A 20446-nucleotide genomic window follows, 5' to 3' on the forward strand; every position below is an offset into this window, starting at 1 on the left:
TGAATGTCACTGAAGATGAGATAGTGGAAAAGCTACAAGATCAAAAAGTAGTTCAAGCAAAGCAGATAATGATTAAAAAATATGGTAAACTTGTTCCCACTAGGAACGTTACTCTCACATTTATACACCAACCTTACCATCATTTGTCAAAGCCAGATACCTTAATTGCTGAATATGTCCCTATGTTCCTAACCCAATCAGATGTTTCAAGTGTCAAAAATTTGGACACTCAAACAGTATATTGAGGAAACACCATCTGCCCAAACTGCAGCTCCAAAGCTTATGCACAAATGGACTGCAGTGCAGAAATGCCACAATGCCCAAATTGTAAAGACCAGCATCCAGCATACTCAAAAGCATGTGAACTCTGCAGGGTAGGAAAAGAGATTCAGAAATACAAAGTTGAACAAAAGGTCACCTACCAAGAAGCTAGGAAGCAAGTTATGCTCAGCATGCCAAAAATTACCTATGCTGCGGCAGCCAAAAAATACCAGTCAGCTGCAACACAAACGGCAGTCACAGTACCTCCATCCATCTCACTTGCCGATTGGGCTTGATCAGTGCTATCGTCTCCACAGCAGCCATCTACAGAACAATGTAAAGTGACTTGTGCTAGCAATACTCCACTAACAGTCCCACCAACTGCAACTGATACTCTGCCAGAAATTATTAAATTGAAAGCATCAGCCCCAAATATTGCAGACCAACCATGCTCAGGAAATATGGACATTGATGCTGGTGCCCCGCAGGATGAAACAATCTTGGATTTACATGCAGAAGATGATATGGACGTTGGACGATACAAGCAGGCTGGATATAAAAAGCAGACAGAACCATACACAGTCTCTAAAACTAAATAATGCAGTGGAACTATAGAGGTGTATGAAGCAATATTTTTGATATTTATGATCTAATCAAACAACACAGTCCAATAGACCTCTGCTTGCAAGAAACCAGTCTAACCCCGCAGGTGACTCCAGTGATTAAAAATTATAGTATCTATCAACAAGACAGAAGCAATACTAACTCAACAAGAGGAGGCATAGCCATACTTGTTGATAACAAATTTCCTACAAGATAGATCCTGCTGCAGATTACATTAGAGGCTGTAGCAGTACGTATTGTTTTGAATTTTACTTTAACCGTAGTCTCTGTATACCTTTCCCCAAACAAAGAATTCATTGCGAAAGAACTGGAAGACCTTATAAAGCAGCTTCCATCTCCTTTCATTCTGCTAGGAGATTTCAATGGGCACCGCACTATGTGGGGATCTCCCCAGATAGACAAATGAGGAAAACTCATTGAAATAGTTCTTGACAGCCAGAATCTCACATTATTAAACACTGGTGCTGACACTTATATTCACTTTCCCACCAGAGTATCTACTGCTATAGACTTAACAATATGTTAAGTTCTCTCTTGCCGAATCAGTCGAGTTGGGAGGGTGCTCGTTAATTGTGATCACTTGCTTTACCAAAAACTGCTTCGCATCGAGGGCTGTGTTTGTGGTGCATTGTCATGGAACAGCTGGCTGCTGTTCCATGACAATGCACCACGCATACAGATCATTGACACAAACACATTTGTGTCAAACATCTGTATTCTTTGATGTCGAAGAAAACGATCAGCATCATCTTGATGTGAGATTTCTTGAGTCAAATCTTCTTCCTGGGTGAGCTCACCACTCCATGCTTTGTATCTTTGTCTGCAGGTCATATTGTCACCTGTTGCAATTCTCTTCAGAATGTCTATATCATCTTCAGCAGATTCAAGGAAATTGCGACAGCAGTTGATTCTTTTTTGCCTTTGCTCCATATTCAAGCACAAATTGTGAACAAATCTTTTGTTTCCCTTAATCATTTTTTAAAATGTGAACTGTTTCTTTATTAATGTTCAATGTGTCAGTGATCATGTGGGTGCTGATTCTTCAGCCTTTGTTCACAAGATTGTGGACAAAGTTTCAGTTTAAATGGAAACCAGCTGTCACAGTCTGGAGTCATCCTCAGTTGACTCACTTGCATGCTATCTTTCAAGCAAATTTGAAAGATAGCATGCAAACCACTTGAACCCACACACACAAATTCATCTCAGTAAACCTTTTTCAGGTCTTAAAGTGCTTTCATTGCACTTTTATCCAACTTAAAATAAAATTTAATTACTGAACATTGCTCCATCTTCAAATTTCTGACACATAGCACAACCAACGTCTTGTTACACCTGCCATGACTTACGCAGAAGCGATGTTCACACGCATATGCTCTATCAAAAGAGAACATTTTAGAAGTTTGAATGGTGCTATTTTTTTAATTTAGCATTCATGGTGTGGACAGAAAAAATCAGCCCTGTTATTTAATTGGCAGACTGTGTACAATATGTAATGCACTGTGATTGCTGCTTTATAATTTGCAATTAATGTCAAAATAGCTTTTTGGTGGGGGGGAGATTTATACATTGATGTTTATCTCACTATCCTTATCTTTATGGCTTAATCGGTTGAGGGAAAAAAAGAGGAAGGATTAAATCCATACTTGAACTGCAGTTGATAAAAATATTTCCATTTAAAATATTTGAAATTTCAAGAATACATTGATGTGTGTCATGCTTTGAACTTCAGTAATGTTTTATGCTCATTGTTTAACATGATACAAGGACAGAACAGGTGACTGTAGTTAAGTGATAATTTTAATAGTTGATGTTGCTGTGGTGGTATTTGGGGGGGGTGCGATGCAGTGATGACCAAGTATCTGACGATAACTTTGTAAGCAAAATTAGATGCATGTTTTGAACTAATGTCATCCATTTTCTGACACAACTAAAACTTTATTGCAGCTATTTTCCTTGTGCTTACTATCAAAACCTAAAATGGAGCTTGGATATTTACTATTTGGTACTTATTATATGGGGAAAGTTAAAAATGTACTTGCCAGAAATAAAAAATTACTCACCCATGGCAGTCATGTTTCTGGAGGCCTGCTCTAAAATTTCAAAATCAGTCTGTTTTGTAATTATATAATGCAGTTTTTCAGTTTTGTGTTGAATAAGAAGTAAAATATGTATATAGCATTGTTTTAAAAAATGTTTTGTTATTTAGGCTTCTCATGCTTTACAAATTTCAAGGCAAGAAACACGGCTTTTTGTACGTCATAGGCCACAGATACATGCCCTTCTGGTAAGTGTTATTTTTATAATACTAAAAAGGGGAGAAAAACAATTACTTGTAAAATGTATATTTTGTGATCAATTCTGCCTTGTAGTACTGCTAATAATACTTTTAGCTGAACTGCCCTTGCCATGACAGCAGTTATGTTTCAGCCTATCAAGCAAATTTGTTTTCCAGTGAATAATCTTTATAATTAATAGATATATTGTTGCTGACACTTGATATTTTCTATAACTTTGTCAGTAATTTTATATATAATGTAAAAATGCAGCTTCATTCATTTGTTGATTTTCAACTACTGCATATTATATTTAGTGATAAAGAATTATTAAGCATGGCAACCCCAACGTAGTCTATAAAATCGGATATAATTTTCCCTCTTAGCCCTGGATTATTGCACAATTTTTATCCCTTTTAATTGTGGCACTTGCATACACTTTTTACTGAAAATGCATTGTAACTTTTTGGTTTACTGTGCTAGACCATATGAGACCTGTTATCTGAAGTATAACTAGTTTGCTGCATCATTTATTTAGTGTTTACCTTCTATTTCAGTTGATACAGACACATAAAGTAAACTTGCATCCATCTTACACTGTGTACAAAATAGAAAAAAATATATGTCATCCCAAAGGAACACTGATCATTAATCACTCTTCCAGTCTTCATATCATATGCAGATTTTGATATCACATCATCTATCCCTTCTTCAATATCATTTATGAAAATCAAAAACAACAGTGGCCCTAGAACTGAACTTTTGAGTATCCTATAATAATGTGACTGATCTGAAGAGTAACTATTAATCATAACCCTTTGCCTCCTGCCCTGCAGCCATTGTGCAGTTGACCTAAGATCTTTCCTGTGAGCCCAACATGGTCTGGCTTATAAGTAACTTCTTATGAAACAGAAGAATTGGTAGAGTAAGGGTAGGAAACAGATAAAAAGGGGTAAGAATCCCATACTGGAACATGGTGAGAGCCACCAATGCCAGCAAGGTTCTACTAGTTACCAGCTGTTATGATCCAATGCCTTCTTTTGTACACTGCATCAGCTAAGGAGATCCCAAGTCATTGGGTGGTTTCCTTGTCTTGTACCAGGTTTTGCCCTTCTCTAACCAGGAGTGGGTTATGGATATCTGAGAGAGTATTGATTACAGTGCAGTAGGATGTGGGACAATCTTCTGAGAGCCACAGGTGCAGTAAGGAGTGTTTGAAATTTTTAAGCTGTGGAGTTTCTGATTTAGCAATCCATATCTTGTTACAACATACATTGAATGTGAATTAGGCTGAAACCATTTTTTTTATTCAGATTGGCAAAGGACACTATGGATTTCTATGTTACTTGGCCCTTATCAAATATCTCACCTTTTCTGTCAAATTTTAATGATTTCACCCCATATTCTGTAGTCTGTAAAAGTAAAAAAAATTCCTGGTTAATTTTGATTTTTACACCTTGGAAGTTAGTAGGTGATGTGATAGGAAAGAACAATGTAAAGGACCTGCAAACCCATAGGGATATTGATGGGGGGGGGTTGCTTGCCAAACCTGGAGATCTGCAGTGGACACAGTCCAACAAGCATATGGTTACTAAAGAAGCATAGGTCTTTGCCTCTGATCTCAAAGCTTGATGATGGCAAGTTTATCAACCTATGGAATGAAATGGCAGTTTGATAGATAAAAATGAGCACTAACACTGTTTTATAGAGGAGACCAAGAGTTTCTTCCCTAAGCAAACCCTTAGTCATTATTATGAGAGCATTTGTGGATTCAGGAGAGGTCCCTGCAGACTGGAGATGTGCGAATGTATCCCCAGTTCACAAAGGGGATCAAAGAGGGACATGAGTAATCACAGACCTGTTAGTTTAACATCTGTTCCAGAGAAAATAATGGAGTAACTGGTTAAAGAAGTAATGCAGGACCATCTAAACAAGACTAGATGGTCCTGCATTACCCATAGGTCTGCTACCCATATGCAAAATACTGGATATGGGTAGCAGTAACCCCAGAGTAATGTACCAGTTGTGTTGTACTACAGCTGCCAATACAGCTCATGAGGTTTTTTTGATGATATATAGGAATTTTGCTAGCAGAGATAAGATGATTATCCCATTGTATAAAGCAGTGGTCTCACCACATCTTGAGTACTGAATGCAGTTCTGGAGACCTCATTTTAGGAAGTTTAGAGCTGGTGGAACTGTAAGATATCCATCTTACAAGTGTGAAGTTATACTTCAGACGCAGCATGGGTTTGTTAATCTTGTCTACCAGTTTGATTGGATACTACAATGTGGTCATAGAGAAACTGGATGCAAAAATTAATTTTGATATCATATACTTTGATTTCAAGAAAGATTTTGATACTGTTACACATAAAAGACTGCTGCACAATTTGGAGCAGTGTGGCATTAAGGACAAGTTGCTGTTATAGATAAAGGTATGGTTGAGTGGGAGAATACAGAGGTAATCATTGGCGCCTCCGTAGCCATGTGGGAAGGAGCAGCAGTGCGTAACATACGCTTCTTGATTAGACCGGGGTTCGATCCCGTCACCACCAAATACGGAGGATGCGGAAAGGTCAGGGAATGACCACCGCATATTCCCGGAGCAATATGGCCTTAGTTGCTAATGCTCCTAAAAACCAAATAACAAACAAACAAACAGAGGTAATCATTAGACAGTGCTCTTTGTGTACTAATATTATTAGTGGAGTTCCCCAGGGTTCGGTGTTGGACTCATTGTTGTTTTCTATATTTATCAATGATATTGATGAAGGCATATCAGGCTTAATGTCCAAGTTTGCAGATGATACAAAGGTTGGCAGAGGATGGTCAATGATATTAGTGACAATATGCTACTGTAACAGGATCTAGAAAAGTTAGCAGATGGGCTGAAAAATGAAGTTGAAGTTTAACATTGACAAATGCAAAAGTAACCCTAGAGTAGGGCTCACAATACCGGTCAAAATCTTAATACTGGTATTTTGGTATTTTTAATTTATGAAACTGGGATACCGCTATTCCAAAAAAAAAAATTTTTTTTTGCAGTAAATTTTGATGACAATTAGGTGCAATAAATTGATGCGTGAATTCAAGTAATTACTTGAATTCACATTTTAAATCAACTTTTATTATAATAAATTATTGTACATCATGTGGACCAACATAATGCCATATTGATCATTTTAGAATAACTGTATGTTTAATAAATATTCTAGCAAAAATTAAACATACAGTTATTCTAAAAACAAAAAAAAATAAGCATCCACACTACCTGTCCGAATAAAGTAAGCTCTTAAGAAACTCAATAGTGTTATTGTTTAAACTGGATCTAATTTTGGTACATATTTAATTAGCGGCAGAATAGGATTCTGTACTGGTTGGTGCTTTGTACTGAGATAGTAGTAGATGAGTTGCAGTTTAACCCCCTTCTTATTCCCTCATCTTCAAAAAATCTTATTTCTTTTTTATCAAAAATAAAAAATATTTCCTTTTTGACTTTTTATGGCACTGTATCCGTATTAATGAAAGAAAGGGACTGACGGTTAAGCTTGGTGGGGAAAACCAAATCTAAGTTGTGGGTGGGGATTATTTATTAATTTTTATTTCCCTCTACTTTAGTATCGCCGTCAGTGGCCATTGTTATGATTTTCGTACAGCAACTCTCCTCAAGCATTAAGCCCCACAAGCTACATGACTGCATTAAAAAATGAGAATTTCCAGGAGCTGAGGGATATTCTACCCCCCCCCCCTCCCTTGACACATGAGTATATATATTATATATCATATATATATTATATGTGAGCTGTCAGTTTCTCAAGAGCAATGACACAAATATAAAACAAAAGTCATTTATCATACAAATCTACTTACAATACATAACTGATGTTCATTTACATCTAATCTATTCATTTTTCTCATTTAATCTGTTAATATATGCTATCATTTTTATAAAATTTCTCCCAATTAATAATCTCAACTCTCTCTACAGCTTCAAACACTAAACTAATTCAATCTTTGCAAATACATAGGGAGACATATGCAAATACATGCAAACCCCTTTGGGGTTTGCATGTATTTGCATATGTCTCCCTATCTAATTTAAACCTGACCTAATCACGGTGTTAGTCTTTAACTCAGTCTTCTTCCTTTGGTGGGAAAAACAGAATATTTTTCCCGCACAACAAAACGCTTTCATCTTTTACCTCAAGATCACCTGTTCACAATACCTTTGAACTGCTGCATACTTGACACCCTTTCCCAAAATGCACTAAGTGTCATATCCTCAAGTAGCGGTGTAATAAATGGATTAAACTATTGTTCAGAAGCTTTTCATTATAACCCTTCCACACCCGCCATACCATTGTTCACCATATTCCTTAATTGCCCTACCAGACCTACTGCCACTAATGGAAATATTTCCATAATGATGTTTTTGTTATTCCTTAAGTGCTTTACTTCCACACACACTGCACTTACTAAAAGAAATATAGTTGTAAGATTTTGTCTTACAGTTTCATGATGTTTTCAGGTTTCCATTGCATTTGTACTGTGTATAACAATCCCTCATTTGCAAATTCAGCAGTATAGTCAGTCCTCGTATAGCACGATAGTTGTGTTCCTAGAAACACTCGTGCAATGCAAAATCGTGCAATATAAATGATATTTGATAGGTGGAACAGGACCAGGGTATGTCTGCCAGGGGCAAAGGTTGATGACGTAGAGCGAATATCATCTTTTAAGGGCACAAAAGGTGATATAGTTGTACACGTTGGCACTAATAATATTAAGAGTAGGAGACCGGCAGAATTACGTAACAAGTACAGGTCACTGTTGAACAAAAGCCGAGAATTAGGGTTGAATTTGAAAGTGTCTGCAATTCTGCCCAGACACGATAGGAGGGAGTATATGATGAGAGCCTTGTCGATCAATTCGGCCCTGGAAAGATTGTGCAAGGCTCAAGGGGCAGAATTTTTTTCAGCCTGGACTGTACTTGTTAACAGGAGCGATTGCTTCTACAGGGATGGGATACACTTAAATAGAAAGGGTGCAAGAATATTTGCTGATGCTATCGAGGCAGTGTTAGGTGGGTCGGAAAACTGCTAGCTTGGGGGGAGACAAAGACAAATAGATTGACAGTAGCCACTGGCAGAGGTGAAAGAGATTCTTGCACTGCTTCTATTAGAATGAGGCAGAAACCTGAAAAACAAGATGCATGGTATTTCAGAGACTGCTGGGAGTCATTGCGGTACAAGTAAACACATGGGTTGTGTTAGGGTAGCTAAGAATAGAAACAGGTGCAGGTATACTTGCGTGTATACCAATGCTAGGAGTTTAGTAAATAAATTTGATGAATTTGAGGTATTGCTCAAAACATCAAAGGCAGATATTGTTGGGATATCAGAGACGTGGTGTCACACAGATATAAGTGATGCAGAACTGCAATTTGGGGAGTACAACGTCTACAGAAAGGATAGACAGGATAGGAAGGGGGGAGGGGTTATGCTATTAGTTAAGAAACACATAAAAACCAAGGAAGTGAAGCCAGTCGACATCGCTGGACAGTGCAGTGTTGAGTCAGTTTGGTGTGACATAAGCATTGGGAGATCAAAATTGAGAGTAGGAGTGTGCTATAGGCCTAATGACTCTGATGAGTATAATAAGAAACTGTACAGGGAAATAGAGTGGGCCAGTAAATCAGAGAGTCTTATAATGGGAGATTTTAATTTCCCAGATATTGACTGGAATTTGTGGGCTGGTCACTCACACACACTAGCAGGGCTTTTGTGGATTTATTGGATGATTGTTTTCTACATCAGCATGTTCGGGAGGCAACTAGAGGGAGTAATACTCTTGATTTGATTATCAGCAGTGATTCTTCATGCATTAAGAATCTGTAGATAAATGAACCACTAGGTGGCAGTGATCACAGTGTGGTGAAGTGGGATTTACTCAAAGAGGTAACTACCATTAGGGGTAAAGGGAAGGGTTATTGCTTCCGTAAAGGCGACTACGATGGACTGAGACAGTATTTAAATTCTATACAGTGGGACCAACTGATGATGTTACCAACAGCAAATTCAAAATGGGAAGCATTCAAAGAACTTATCTTGGAAGCTACTAGGCTTTACATACCAACTAAGAAATATTGTTCAAGGTTTAGGCCAAAATGGATGTCAGATGAACTAATGAGGCATATGGCAGAGAAGAAAAATGCATGGGATACTTACAAATTAACACATGACACAGAAGCCTATGATAGATACAAGTTGATATGCAACCAAGTTACAAAGGACGTTAGGCAGGCGAAGGCAGATTACGAGAAATCCTTGGCAAGGGATGCAAAGAAAAACAAAGAGTTCTTTACTTATGTAAACTCTAGAAGGAAGGGGATGAATCAGATTGGTCCACTTGATATTGATGGGTCAACTGTTGATGATCCTGCTCAGATAGCTAACAAACTAAATGAATATTTTGCATCGACATTCACACGAGGCGTTATTCAGCAAGGGGAATGCCAGAGGTGTATTCAACTCTAGCAGTAAGCTACAGAATCTTGAAATAACTGGGAGTAAAGTGGAGGAGAAACTGTTGAAGATAAACACAAGAAAGGCACCCGGGGTGGATGGGATCTATCCAGTTATATTAAAGGAGGCAGCAAAGGAAGTAAGCAAACCCTTACCCATAATTATGAGAGCTTCCTTGGACTCAGGGGAGGTACCCATAGACTGGAAATGTGCAAATGTGACCCCAATTCACAAAGGAGGATCAAAGGCTGACACAAGTAATTATAGACCTGTGAGCTTAACTTCTGTTCCAGGAAAATTAATGGAGGCAATGGTTAAAGAAGCACTCCAGGATCATTTAGACAAGACTTCAGTTATAGCTCAGACACAGCATGGTTTTGTTAAGGGGAAGTCTTGCCTGACCAACTTGATTGGATACTATGATGCAGTCACAAAAGAACTGGATGCAGGGAATAACTTTGATATTATATACTTGGATCTTAGAAAGGCTTTTGATACTGTTGCACATGGAAGACTGCTACACAAATTGGAGCAGTGTGACATTGGAGGCAAATTGCTGCTATGGATAAAGGGGTGGTTGAGGGAGAGAAGACAGAGAGTGGTAATCAATGGACACTGCTCATCGTGGACTAATGTTATTAGTGGAGTCCCTCAGGGCTCAGTGTTGGGTCCATTTATTGTGTTCTGTATTTATAAATGATATTGATGATGGTATATCAAGCTTAATGTCCAAGTTTGCAGATGATACAAAGGTTGGCAGGGTTGTCAAGGACACTACTGACACTATGCTGCTGCAACAGATTATTATTATTATAATTATTATTATTAGCCATATAGTGCAAGGAAGCCTGAGGCTTATGCTGCACCAGCCAAAAAAAATTCCCTAGTTACCTTGAGAGAGAGAGAGAAAAAGAAGTAGAAAGGAATCATCAAGATAAAGAAGAATGATGATATCCAGCGTAGGACCCTAGGTATGCCAAGCCCATACTCACCAGATGTGAGTCCCCTGTGGTGAATGTGAGACCCTGGGGTATCATGACTCATACAGAAATAGCTGATGGCAATTTCCAGGTGAATCGTGATTCCATTGTTTGTAGAACCTGTGGCATGTATTCCAAGGTTGACCTAATGGATAATCATAGCTCACGATTCTTTTCTTTATTACCATTGTATGGAGTGTACTGATCTAAAGTTAAAATTTGGTGCATTTCTAGAAGAATTTGAGTCATTGAAAAAACATGTGCTTGTCTTCAAGAATAATGTAACTGGGAGCTCGTCAGCGACTCAAGACTTTAGTAACCTACCAGGCCATGCACTCCCAATTCAGGCCCTCAGAACTGAATAACCAAGTACAAACTTCTCTGGTTGAAAAGGACTTAGTTCTATCAGGAGACTCCATTGTCAGGAAAATGGGATGTATTTTTTGTAATAAGGATAGGTGGACTAGAACCAGGGTATGTCTGCCAGGAGCAACAATTAATGTTATCACCACAGATTGTCAGATTTTAAGGGGGTTAAAGAGAATATTATTATTCATGTAGGGACTAATGATATTAAGCACACACACAATCTGATGATTTGTTAGACAAATATAGCATTGGCATTAGTAAAGGCATATGATGCAAGAAAGCAAGCTTATATAGCATAAGCAAAATAAAAAAAAAAACAAAACCTCATTTCACCCATCCACAGGCTCCAAATATGATGAATCTATTTAAGCTATCAACTTCTACAACGACAGATGGAAGTCTGTTCTAGCAATCAACCACCCACTGGCTAAAGGCAAATTTCCACACATCTATTCTACAACTGTCTTTCCTCAATTTGAATTTATGCCCTCTCAGGCAATTATTCTGAGCAAGAGGAAGAATCCCATCAGCATTGGGTATGCTCAAACTATTCAAGGCCGTATGCACCTCAATCAGATTACCTCGCAGGTGCCTAGTCTCCAGACACTGTAATTTGCAAAACTTAAGCCTTTCTTCGTAAGAGCAACCCTTTGTTCCATTTTCACTAATCTTGTTGCCCTTCTCTGTTCTCGTTCCAGCAGCTCTACATCTTAAGATGAGGCCTCCAGACCTGTATACAGTTCTCAACGTGTGGCTTGACCATACAAGGGGATAATCACCTCCTTATCCCTGCTAGAAAAATTCCTGTATATCATTGACAAGACACCATGAGCTACTGTTACAGACCATCTATACTGCTCAGAAAACTTCATATCTGCCTGCACAATTACCTACACAATTATGCTGCTGCAACAGGATCTGGAAAGGTTGAGCAGATGGGCTGAGAGGTGGCAAATGAAGTTTAACATTGACAAATGTAAAGTACTACACATGGGAAACAGCAACCCCAGAGCAACGTATCAACTCTGTGGTACTACACTGACAGTGGTAGAGAATGAAAGGGACTTGGGGGTGGTTGTGCAGGCAGATATGAAGTTCTCTGAGCAGTGCAGACGGGCTGCAAGAGTAGCTCATGGAGTATTGTCAATGATATACAGGAATTTTTCCAGCAGGGATAAGGAGGTGATTATTCCATTGTATAAGGCAATGGTCAGGCCACACCTAGAGTACTGTATACAGGTCTGGAGGCCTCATTTCAAGAAGGATGTAGAGCTGCTGGAATGAGTACAGAGAAGGGCAACAAGATTAGTGAATGGAACAAAGGGGTGCTCTTACGAAGAAAGGCTTAAGTTTTGCAAATTACAGTGTCTGGAGACTAGGCACCAGCGAGGTGATCTAATAGAGGTGTATAAAGCCTTGAATGGTTTAAGCATGCTCAATGCTGATGGGATTCTTCCTCTAGCTCAGAAAAATCACCTGAGAGGGCATAAATTCAAATCGAGGAAAGACAGATGTAGGATAGACGTGCGGAAATTTGCCTTTAGCCAGCTGGTGGTTGGTTGGTGGAACAGACTTCCATCCCTTGTGGTGGAGGTTGATAGCCTAAATAAGTTTAAGGCTCAGCTGGACAGGTATTTTGAACGAACAGAGGGGTGAAGTGGAAGTGGGTTTTTTTTTTTTTTTTATTAGCTGATGCTGCATAAGCTTGCTTTCTTGCATCAAATGCCTCTACTAATGCTAATAAACAACAGGCCCTATGGGAAAAATAGGGTTAGGTGCCGACCACCCAAGATTGAACACACATTTGTAACCAAAACATTACCAAACACAATAAATTGTCGTAATAAAATTTTATTATGACTATTACGTAATAAAATATTGCTAATGCTTTTACTTCTATCGTAAGCAAACTTGTTTTTTGTTTGATTTTCTATCCAAACAGATGACAGCCATTCCATTTCTTCCAATTCTTTGTTTTAATCTAATGGATTTTAATTACATTTTGAGTGTAATTAAAGTGAAAGTTGTTTTTATTTTCTCTGCATTCTTTGAGATTCTCGGCATTGCCTCATTTAGATCTGCAGCACGTGCAGTATCACATGGTCTTTCCTTTCGCTCAAAGCGTTTCACAATTTCATATTTTTTTCTCTATCGACAGAGGCAGACTAGCCATAAGCCTTACCAGGGAAACCCCGGTGGGCCGGAGGCCGGTGTGATTTTGGCCATAAACCATAGTATGAGGCCACTATAAATTTTCTCGGATAAGAATTTTTGACCCAGTCTGCCTCTGTTAATCGATATTGCTTTTCTTTTTCTCTCTGAATCTGCAGTGTCTTCACCACGACGCTTCCTTTTCACACCTTTTAAGTACAGTATTTTCCTAATTTTTGGGGAATAAAGCAAAATGAGGAGGCACGCTTGATATACATAAAAAAAAGGCACGCCTGTAGCAACTGAATAAACAACAGCGTAAAGACAGAGATACACTATTAACACCTCACATTTTACTAAAGCACATTTCTAGGGGTTACTACCATAAAACAATAAAAACAATTTCCAGTTGCATTTCTGCTAGTGGAATCTGTTATAAATTGGTAGTAAACTCGATCTAATTGCATTTGTGATTATACCGATAGCTGGAATTGTGTTGGTTTTTACGTTATTATGGTGAAATGTGTTTCCCCTTCACTGATATAAAAAACATAAATACATTTTCAGAACCTTCAGTTGGGGTGATTCCGCATTCGACTGCCATTTCTTGTAAACACAAAGGCGAATCGTGCATAGCGAATTCGGTTCGTGTTATGTAAGATATCGTTCCCCTATTTATAAATCGTGTCTGATCGAATTCATGTAGTGTAAACACGTGTTATACGAGGACTGACTGTATTAATGATTTATTGTTATTGATTTTATAACCTTTATGTGAATAAATCATGGATAATTATTTTTTAAATTAGTACCGAAAAACCAGTATTTTTGTATCAATACCGGAATTTGAATACTGGAAAAAAATGACCGGGATCCCAGTATTCGGGATCTCGGAATCTCGGCATTCAAAGTCCTACCCCAGAGTAATGCACCAGTTGTGTTGTACTACGGCTGCCAGTGTAGCTCATGAGGTTTTTTCAATGATATATAGGAATTTTGCTAACAGAGATAAGGTGATTATCCCATTGTATAAGGCAATGATCTTGCCACAGCTTGAGTACTGAATGCAGTTCTGGAGGCCTCATTTTAGGAAGCATTTAGAGCTGCTGGAACTGTAAGATACCCATCTTACAAGTCTAAGAAAAATAAATTTTGTCTTTGGAATTAAATTATACAAAAACAAATAGGGTAAGCTAATTGCATGTGCATCCAAAGGTCCCACAGGTGTTCCTCTGAAGTAGAGTGCTGATTAGCACTGTCAATGGGGGCAGTTCGGAGTAAGAACAGAAGAATTGTAGAGTGACAGTGGAAGACCATTCTGTTACTTTAAAATTGTAATTGTTCTGTACGCAGGTAATGGCCTATAGGATAAGTTGGGGTTGGAATAAAGGCACTGTCCCCGAAATGTTTCTTAAAACTATAAGTGCGTGACTTGAATAAATCATGGTATGGTGAAGATAAAAGGATGGATAGTTTAGAAATGATCGTGGAGGAAAAACACCTCTGTCACCAAAATTGCTGTACTTCGGGAGAGAAAAGAGACTGTGACCATGGTATTGTCAAGTACCTTAAGTTTTGGGTTGGAACAAAGAAACTGACCCTGAAATGCACTTTAAATGGAAAAGCTGCCAGTGCTGGCAAAACACGGAACCAAAGAGATTAAGAGAAGTGAATGTCACGGAAAGCCACTGAGGGAAACAGTTCTGCCACCAACACTTGTAATTCTGGGGAAGGATGGCCTGGCCATACAGGACATGTCATGCACAAAGATTGAGACTTGAGCAAATTAGAAAGGAGAAAATGAAAATGATTGGTCAAGAAAAAGGAGGGAGAGGTGGAAAGAAAAGGAGAAATGCAAGGAGAGCATGGAAGACTACTGTACGCATGGAAGGGAGAAAAAATTTTGGAGTGAGGGTGACAAGAGTGAGAAAAGTTTCAGAGCAGTTCATTGGGTGAAGAAGTTAAAAGTGAAGGAAAAGATTAAAGGAAAGTAAAGTTATGTAGAAGTGCAGGTACTTTGGTGTAATAGTGCAGAGAAGTGATGATAGTTGCCAGAAAGTGAGAAGAAATTCTGATGGGTGGTCGGAAGAAGGCATCAGAAGCATGAGCCTCTTCCTTATAAGAGAACTAATGGAAGGATGCAGACCATAGACTACCTGACTTCCCAAAATGGAGGACCCCTAGTGCCTACAGCGAGGAATGCCAGGAGGGTCTGTGAGCTAAGACAAAGGAAGAAAGCCATGAGCAGAAGATCAGGAGCAGAGGGTTCCCAACTCACGGCAATAAAGAGAAGGACCAGGAAAAGTAAGTCCCCAGGATATTGAATCTGTTTAATAGCTAGAATACACATGGAACTGACAGAGTTAACTATATCTAGTTAACTCTGTCAGTTCCATGAGTTAGGTTGAGCTGTATACGTTATTGTAGAAAGGAAACAGTGGTAGATAGGAAGTGAAAGAGAGAAAGAGTTTGTATGGTATTTTCAGTGATACAAAGACATTGTGAGATCAAAGGCTTGGAAAACTATGAATCACAGAGAGAAGCTGTAGTAAGGTGAAAGTTATACGCATAGATTCAGGTTTATGTGATTTTGATACTGTTGCACATGGAAGACTACTGTACAAATTGGAGCAGGATGGTATTAAGGGTAAGTTGCTACAATGGATAAAAGGATGGTTGTATGGGAGAAGACAGAGGGTGGTAATCAATGGGCGCTGCTCTTCATGGACTAATGTTACTTATGGAGTTCCCCAGGGTTCGGTGTTGGGCCTATTGTTGTTTTGTATATTTATCAATGATATTGATGAAGGTATATTAGGTTTAATGTCCAAGTTTGCAGATGATACAAAGGTTGGCAGGGTTGTTAACGACAGTAAAGACAGTATGCTACTCCAACTGGATCTAGATAAGTTTGCAAATGGGCTGAGAAGTGGCAACTAAAGTTTAACATTGAAAAATGCAAAGTACTGCATATGGGTAGCAATAAATGAAGAGAAACGTACCAACTGTGTGGTACTACACTCAGGGAAGTGGAAAGTGAAAAAGACCTGGGGTGATTGTGCGGTTTTTTCTAAATCTACACAGCCCTCAACTTTTGCAGTGGCATACTTATCAGCTGGAGGGTTAATTTTGGCAACGATGCTCGAAAGGTAAAACTTGCTGACGTTATGCCTGTCTCCTCTCTCTTTTTATAATTTTATATACTTTTGTAATTTTTCCTGCGCATGAGATAAAAAAAAAATTGAATGAATATTTCTATTTTCATGTTCATCGAACATTTCTTTTTCGCTTCAATCAAATTCATCATGCATAGTTGCAAGTGCTGCATAAGTATTTAGGGAAATTCCGACTTATGTAAAATTCAACTAACATAGAGTTCAGCAGAACACAACCCTTACGTAAATTGGGGAGTGGCTGTATATACACAGTATAGAGATAGATAGATTTTATTTTATTCAAAAGTAAAATCAGTTGTATTTAGCCATAATAATAATAATAATAATAATTAATAATAAGGGCAAGACCACCCAGCCCCACCAACTGGAAGTGCTTCCTGCGCAACTGTGCTAGTGACCACCCAGGAAGGAAGAAGACACTAGCACATGAAGTGGAGCATCGAAATGAATATGTACATCATGTGTGCATTCTATGAAATAACCATGCTAGAGACCGATATGACAATGTACAGGTCGCGACTATATATCGTGGTTGGAACAATTCCCGGATTTCCAGGTCACCGAACAGCGAGTAGTAAACCAAAGAAGGACTATGATCACAAAGAATCTAATAGCTCCCTGCCATATTGGGAAAAATCAAGCAGGATGTGGGCGATCAACTACAAAGAACAAAGAATATGGTCAATATGGAACCAGAGGAGGAACAGCATACTACGGAACCAGAGGAGAAAGATCAAGAAGAAATACAACCCAGAGTAGCTGAAGTGGAAAGAGATGAAGTTGTGATATCCAGAATAGAAGACGAGTGGAAGAAGGCCCTAATAGAATCCAAAGGAATGGACACCACAAGAACCCATGTGATACCTAAGCAGAGTCCAAATAAGGCGTCTCCCTTGCCAGGTGGGAAGGAGCAGCAGTGCGTAGCACATGCTTCTTGATTAGACCAGGGTTCGAGCCCGTCACCACCAAATATGGAGGATGCGGAAAGGTTGGGGAATGCCCACCGCATATCCCGGAGCAATATGGCCTTAGTTGCTAATGCTCCTAAAAACCAAATAACAAACAAACAAACAAACAGTCCAAATAAAATCCTGTGGAGAGTAACAGATCACCTCATTTGGAAAATAATACCACATTAACTTCACAACAATGGTGCAATTCTGGAGGCTATCCATACAGCTATATACTGTGCTGCCATAGCAGTCACTAGGATTAATGGAAACGAAACAAGGGACCAGCAGCAGAAGAACCGAAAACAGAAGGAACCGCTAGCTTGGGAAAGAAGACTTCAGCAGAAGATAGAAGAATTAAGAGTCAAGATAGGTCAGTTGACCCAGTACCAACAGGGTAATAGAAGTAAGAAATTGATTGGAAAGGTGACCTATCTTGACTCTTAATTCTTCTATCTTCTGCTGAAGTCTTCTTTCCCAAGCTAGCGGTTCCTTCTGTTTTCGGTTCTTCTGCTGCTGGTCCCTTGTTTCTTTTCCATTAATCCTAGTGACTGCTATGATTGCATAGGATGCAAGAAGGAATTAACCATAGATGCCGCAGTTATGGAGCAAGCCTACAAGAAGTACCGCAACCTATACACGGCCTACATCGATTACTGCAAGGCCTTCGACTCCGTACCTCATAGCTGGCTAATAGAGACCCTGAAGATCTACAAGGTCAATCCAATAGTGACAAACTTCCTAGGAGCAACAATGACAAAATGGAGTACTACCATTAAGGTTGAGAACATCACAACCAGACCAATCCCTATCAGAAGAGGAATCTTTCAGAGAGATGCTTTGAGCCCACTGTGGTTCTGTCTAGCACTCAACCTGTTATCCACCATGCTTAACAGCAGCAAATATGGATATAACCTCAAAGAAGGAAGAAAGAACCTGTACATCCTCACCCACCTGATGTACATGGATGACATCAAGCTCTATGCAGCAACTACTCTGAATCACCGAAGAATTCAGCAAGGACATCAGGATGGAATTTGGTCTGGACAAATGTAAGACCCACACACTGCACCAGGAAAAATTAGTCATCCGAAACTATCAGCTGCTGACTGGTAAAGAGATCGAAGCTATGACAGGAGGAGAGACCTACAAATACCTAGGGATGATGCAGGCTCAGCAGTTAGAGCACAAGGAAATCAATCAAGAAGTGCCTGACTTAAAAATATCATCAGAGACTCAGAAGCCTGCTGAAAGCAAAATTGAATGGAGGGAACACAGTTAAAGCCATAAACACCTATGCTGCTCCAGTACTAACATACTCCATTGGGGTCATAGATTGGACTAACACTGAGCTAGAGGATATCATGCGAAAGACAGGGACAATGATGACCAAGAGCCGCCAACACTACCCGAAGTCAGCAGTGGAGAAACTAACAATAGCTCAGAAAGAGGGAGTAAGAGGCCTGATAGAGCAACAGAAAACAGCAATAGTTAACCTGAAGGATTACTTCAAGAACAACACAGCACCACTCCACCAGGCCGTAAGGAAGATAGATAAGTGGTATACTCCACTCAACCTAAGTGAGGAGCCCTCTCCTGCCCAGATGGCACAAGAAACAAAACTAGAATGATGGGCAAAGAAGACACTACAATAACCTCCATCAAGATCACATTGCTTCCAATGCATGGCTCACAAGCGGGATGCCCTTCCGCAAGACTGAAGGATTCATGCTCTCCATTCAAGGCCAGGTAATCAACACCAGAAACTATAGAAAATACATCACAATGGAGCCCAAAATGTCAGATTACATGTCAATGATGCCACCTGACCTCGGAAACAATCCAAAACGGGGGGGGGATGCAAGGTGATTACCCAGACTGAGTACAAGTCACGGCCAGGTAACCAGGATAATACATCAGAAGCTAGTGAGGAAATACCAGTTGACCAAAGAAAGTGTACCATACTACAAGTATGAACCCCAGGCAGTACTAGAGACCCCAACCCACAAGCTGTACTGGGACCGTGCCATAACAACAGATAAGACCATCCCACACAACAGACTGGACATAACCCTTGTGGACAAGGTGGTAAAGGCTACCTACCTGATTGACATAGCGGTGCCCAACACTAACAATGTCTAGAAAACCCATGAGGAAAAAATTAGAAAGTACACGAACCTGAGACATGAGGTCAAGGAGATGTGGCATATGCAAGAAGTAACGACCATCTTGATCATTGTGGCAACCACCGGTATGGTGCCAAAGACCCTACATAGCAGCCTAGCAGCAATGGGTCTCCCAGAGAACACCTACAAGAAACTCCAGAAAATCACCATCCTGAACACCTGTAGGATAGTCAGAGAGTTCTTAGACCAACAGTAACACCAGACATTAGAACCACCCTGTTTACTTGGTAGCAGTACCCATCATGGAGCGGAATCCCCCAATCAGGGAGAAATAATATAAGAGCAATAATAATAATAATAATAATAATAATAATAATAATACCTGTTGTATATGGATGACATTAAGCTCTATGCAGTAAAAGAGAAGCAACTACTCTGGATCACCAAAGAATTCAGCAATGATATCAGGATGGAATTTGGTCTAGACAAATGCAAGATCGATGGATTGCATCAGGGGATATTAGTTGGCCGAAACTGAACTGCAGACTGGTAAAGAGATCGAAGCCATGACAGAGGGAGAGACTTACAAATACTTGGGAATGATGCAGGCTCAGCAGTTACAGCACAAGGAAATCAAGGCCTGCCTGACCGAAAAATACTACCAGCGACTCAAGCCTGCTGAAAGGAAAGCTGAAAAGGGAACACAGTTAAAGTCATAAACACCTATACAGTCTCAGTGCTATGATCCTGAAGGGATCATAGATTCGAGGATATCATGAGAAAGACAAGGACAATGATGACCAAGAGCTGCCAACACTACCAAAAGTCAGGCATGGAGAGATTGACAATAGCTCAGCAAGAGGGAGGAAGGGGTCTGATAGACCTCATCGAGCAACTGAAAACAGCGATAGCTAACCTGAAGGATTACTTCCAGAAAAATGCAGCAGTACTCTACAATGCCTTAAGGAAGATAAAATGGTATACCCCACTCAACTCTCAACCTAAGTGT

The 20446-nt window shown here is 39.5% G+C and overlaps 1 protein-coding gene across 1 annotated transcript in view; it reads left to right on the forward strand.

Annotated features, from left to right (window-relative positions):
- The window catches only part of Mau2 (Mau2 sister chromatid cohesion factor), a 289027-nt gene that overhangs the window by 202674 nt on the left and 65907 nt on the right, over positions 1-20446 (forward strand). Inside the window, exon 11 of the mRNA XM_090380613.1 lies at positions 3092-3169. Within this exon, the coding sequence (XP_090236739.1) occupies positions 3092-3169 (78 nt within the window). The remainder of the gene's footprint in view (positions 1-3091; positions 3170-20446) is intronic.

Source organism: Mastigoproctus giganteus, chromosome 9 (assembly GCF_048544385.1).
Source record: "Mastigoproctus giganteus isolate SK-2022 chromosome 9, ASM4854438v1, whole genome shotgun sequence".
In the NCBI taxonomy this organism is placed as follows: domain Eukaryota; kingdom Metazoa; phylum Arthropoda; class Arachnida; order Uropygi; family Thelyphonidae; genus Mastigoproctus; species Mastigoproctus giganteus.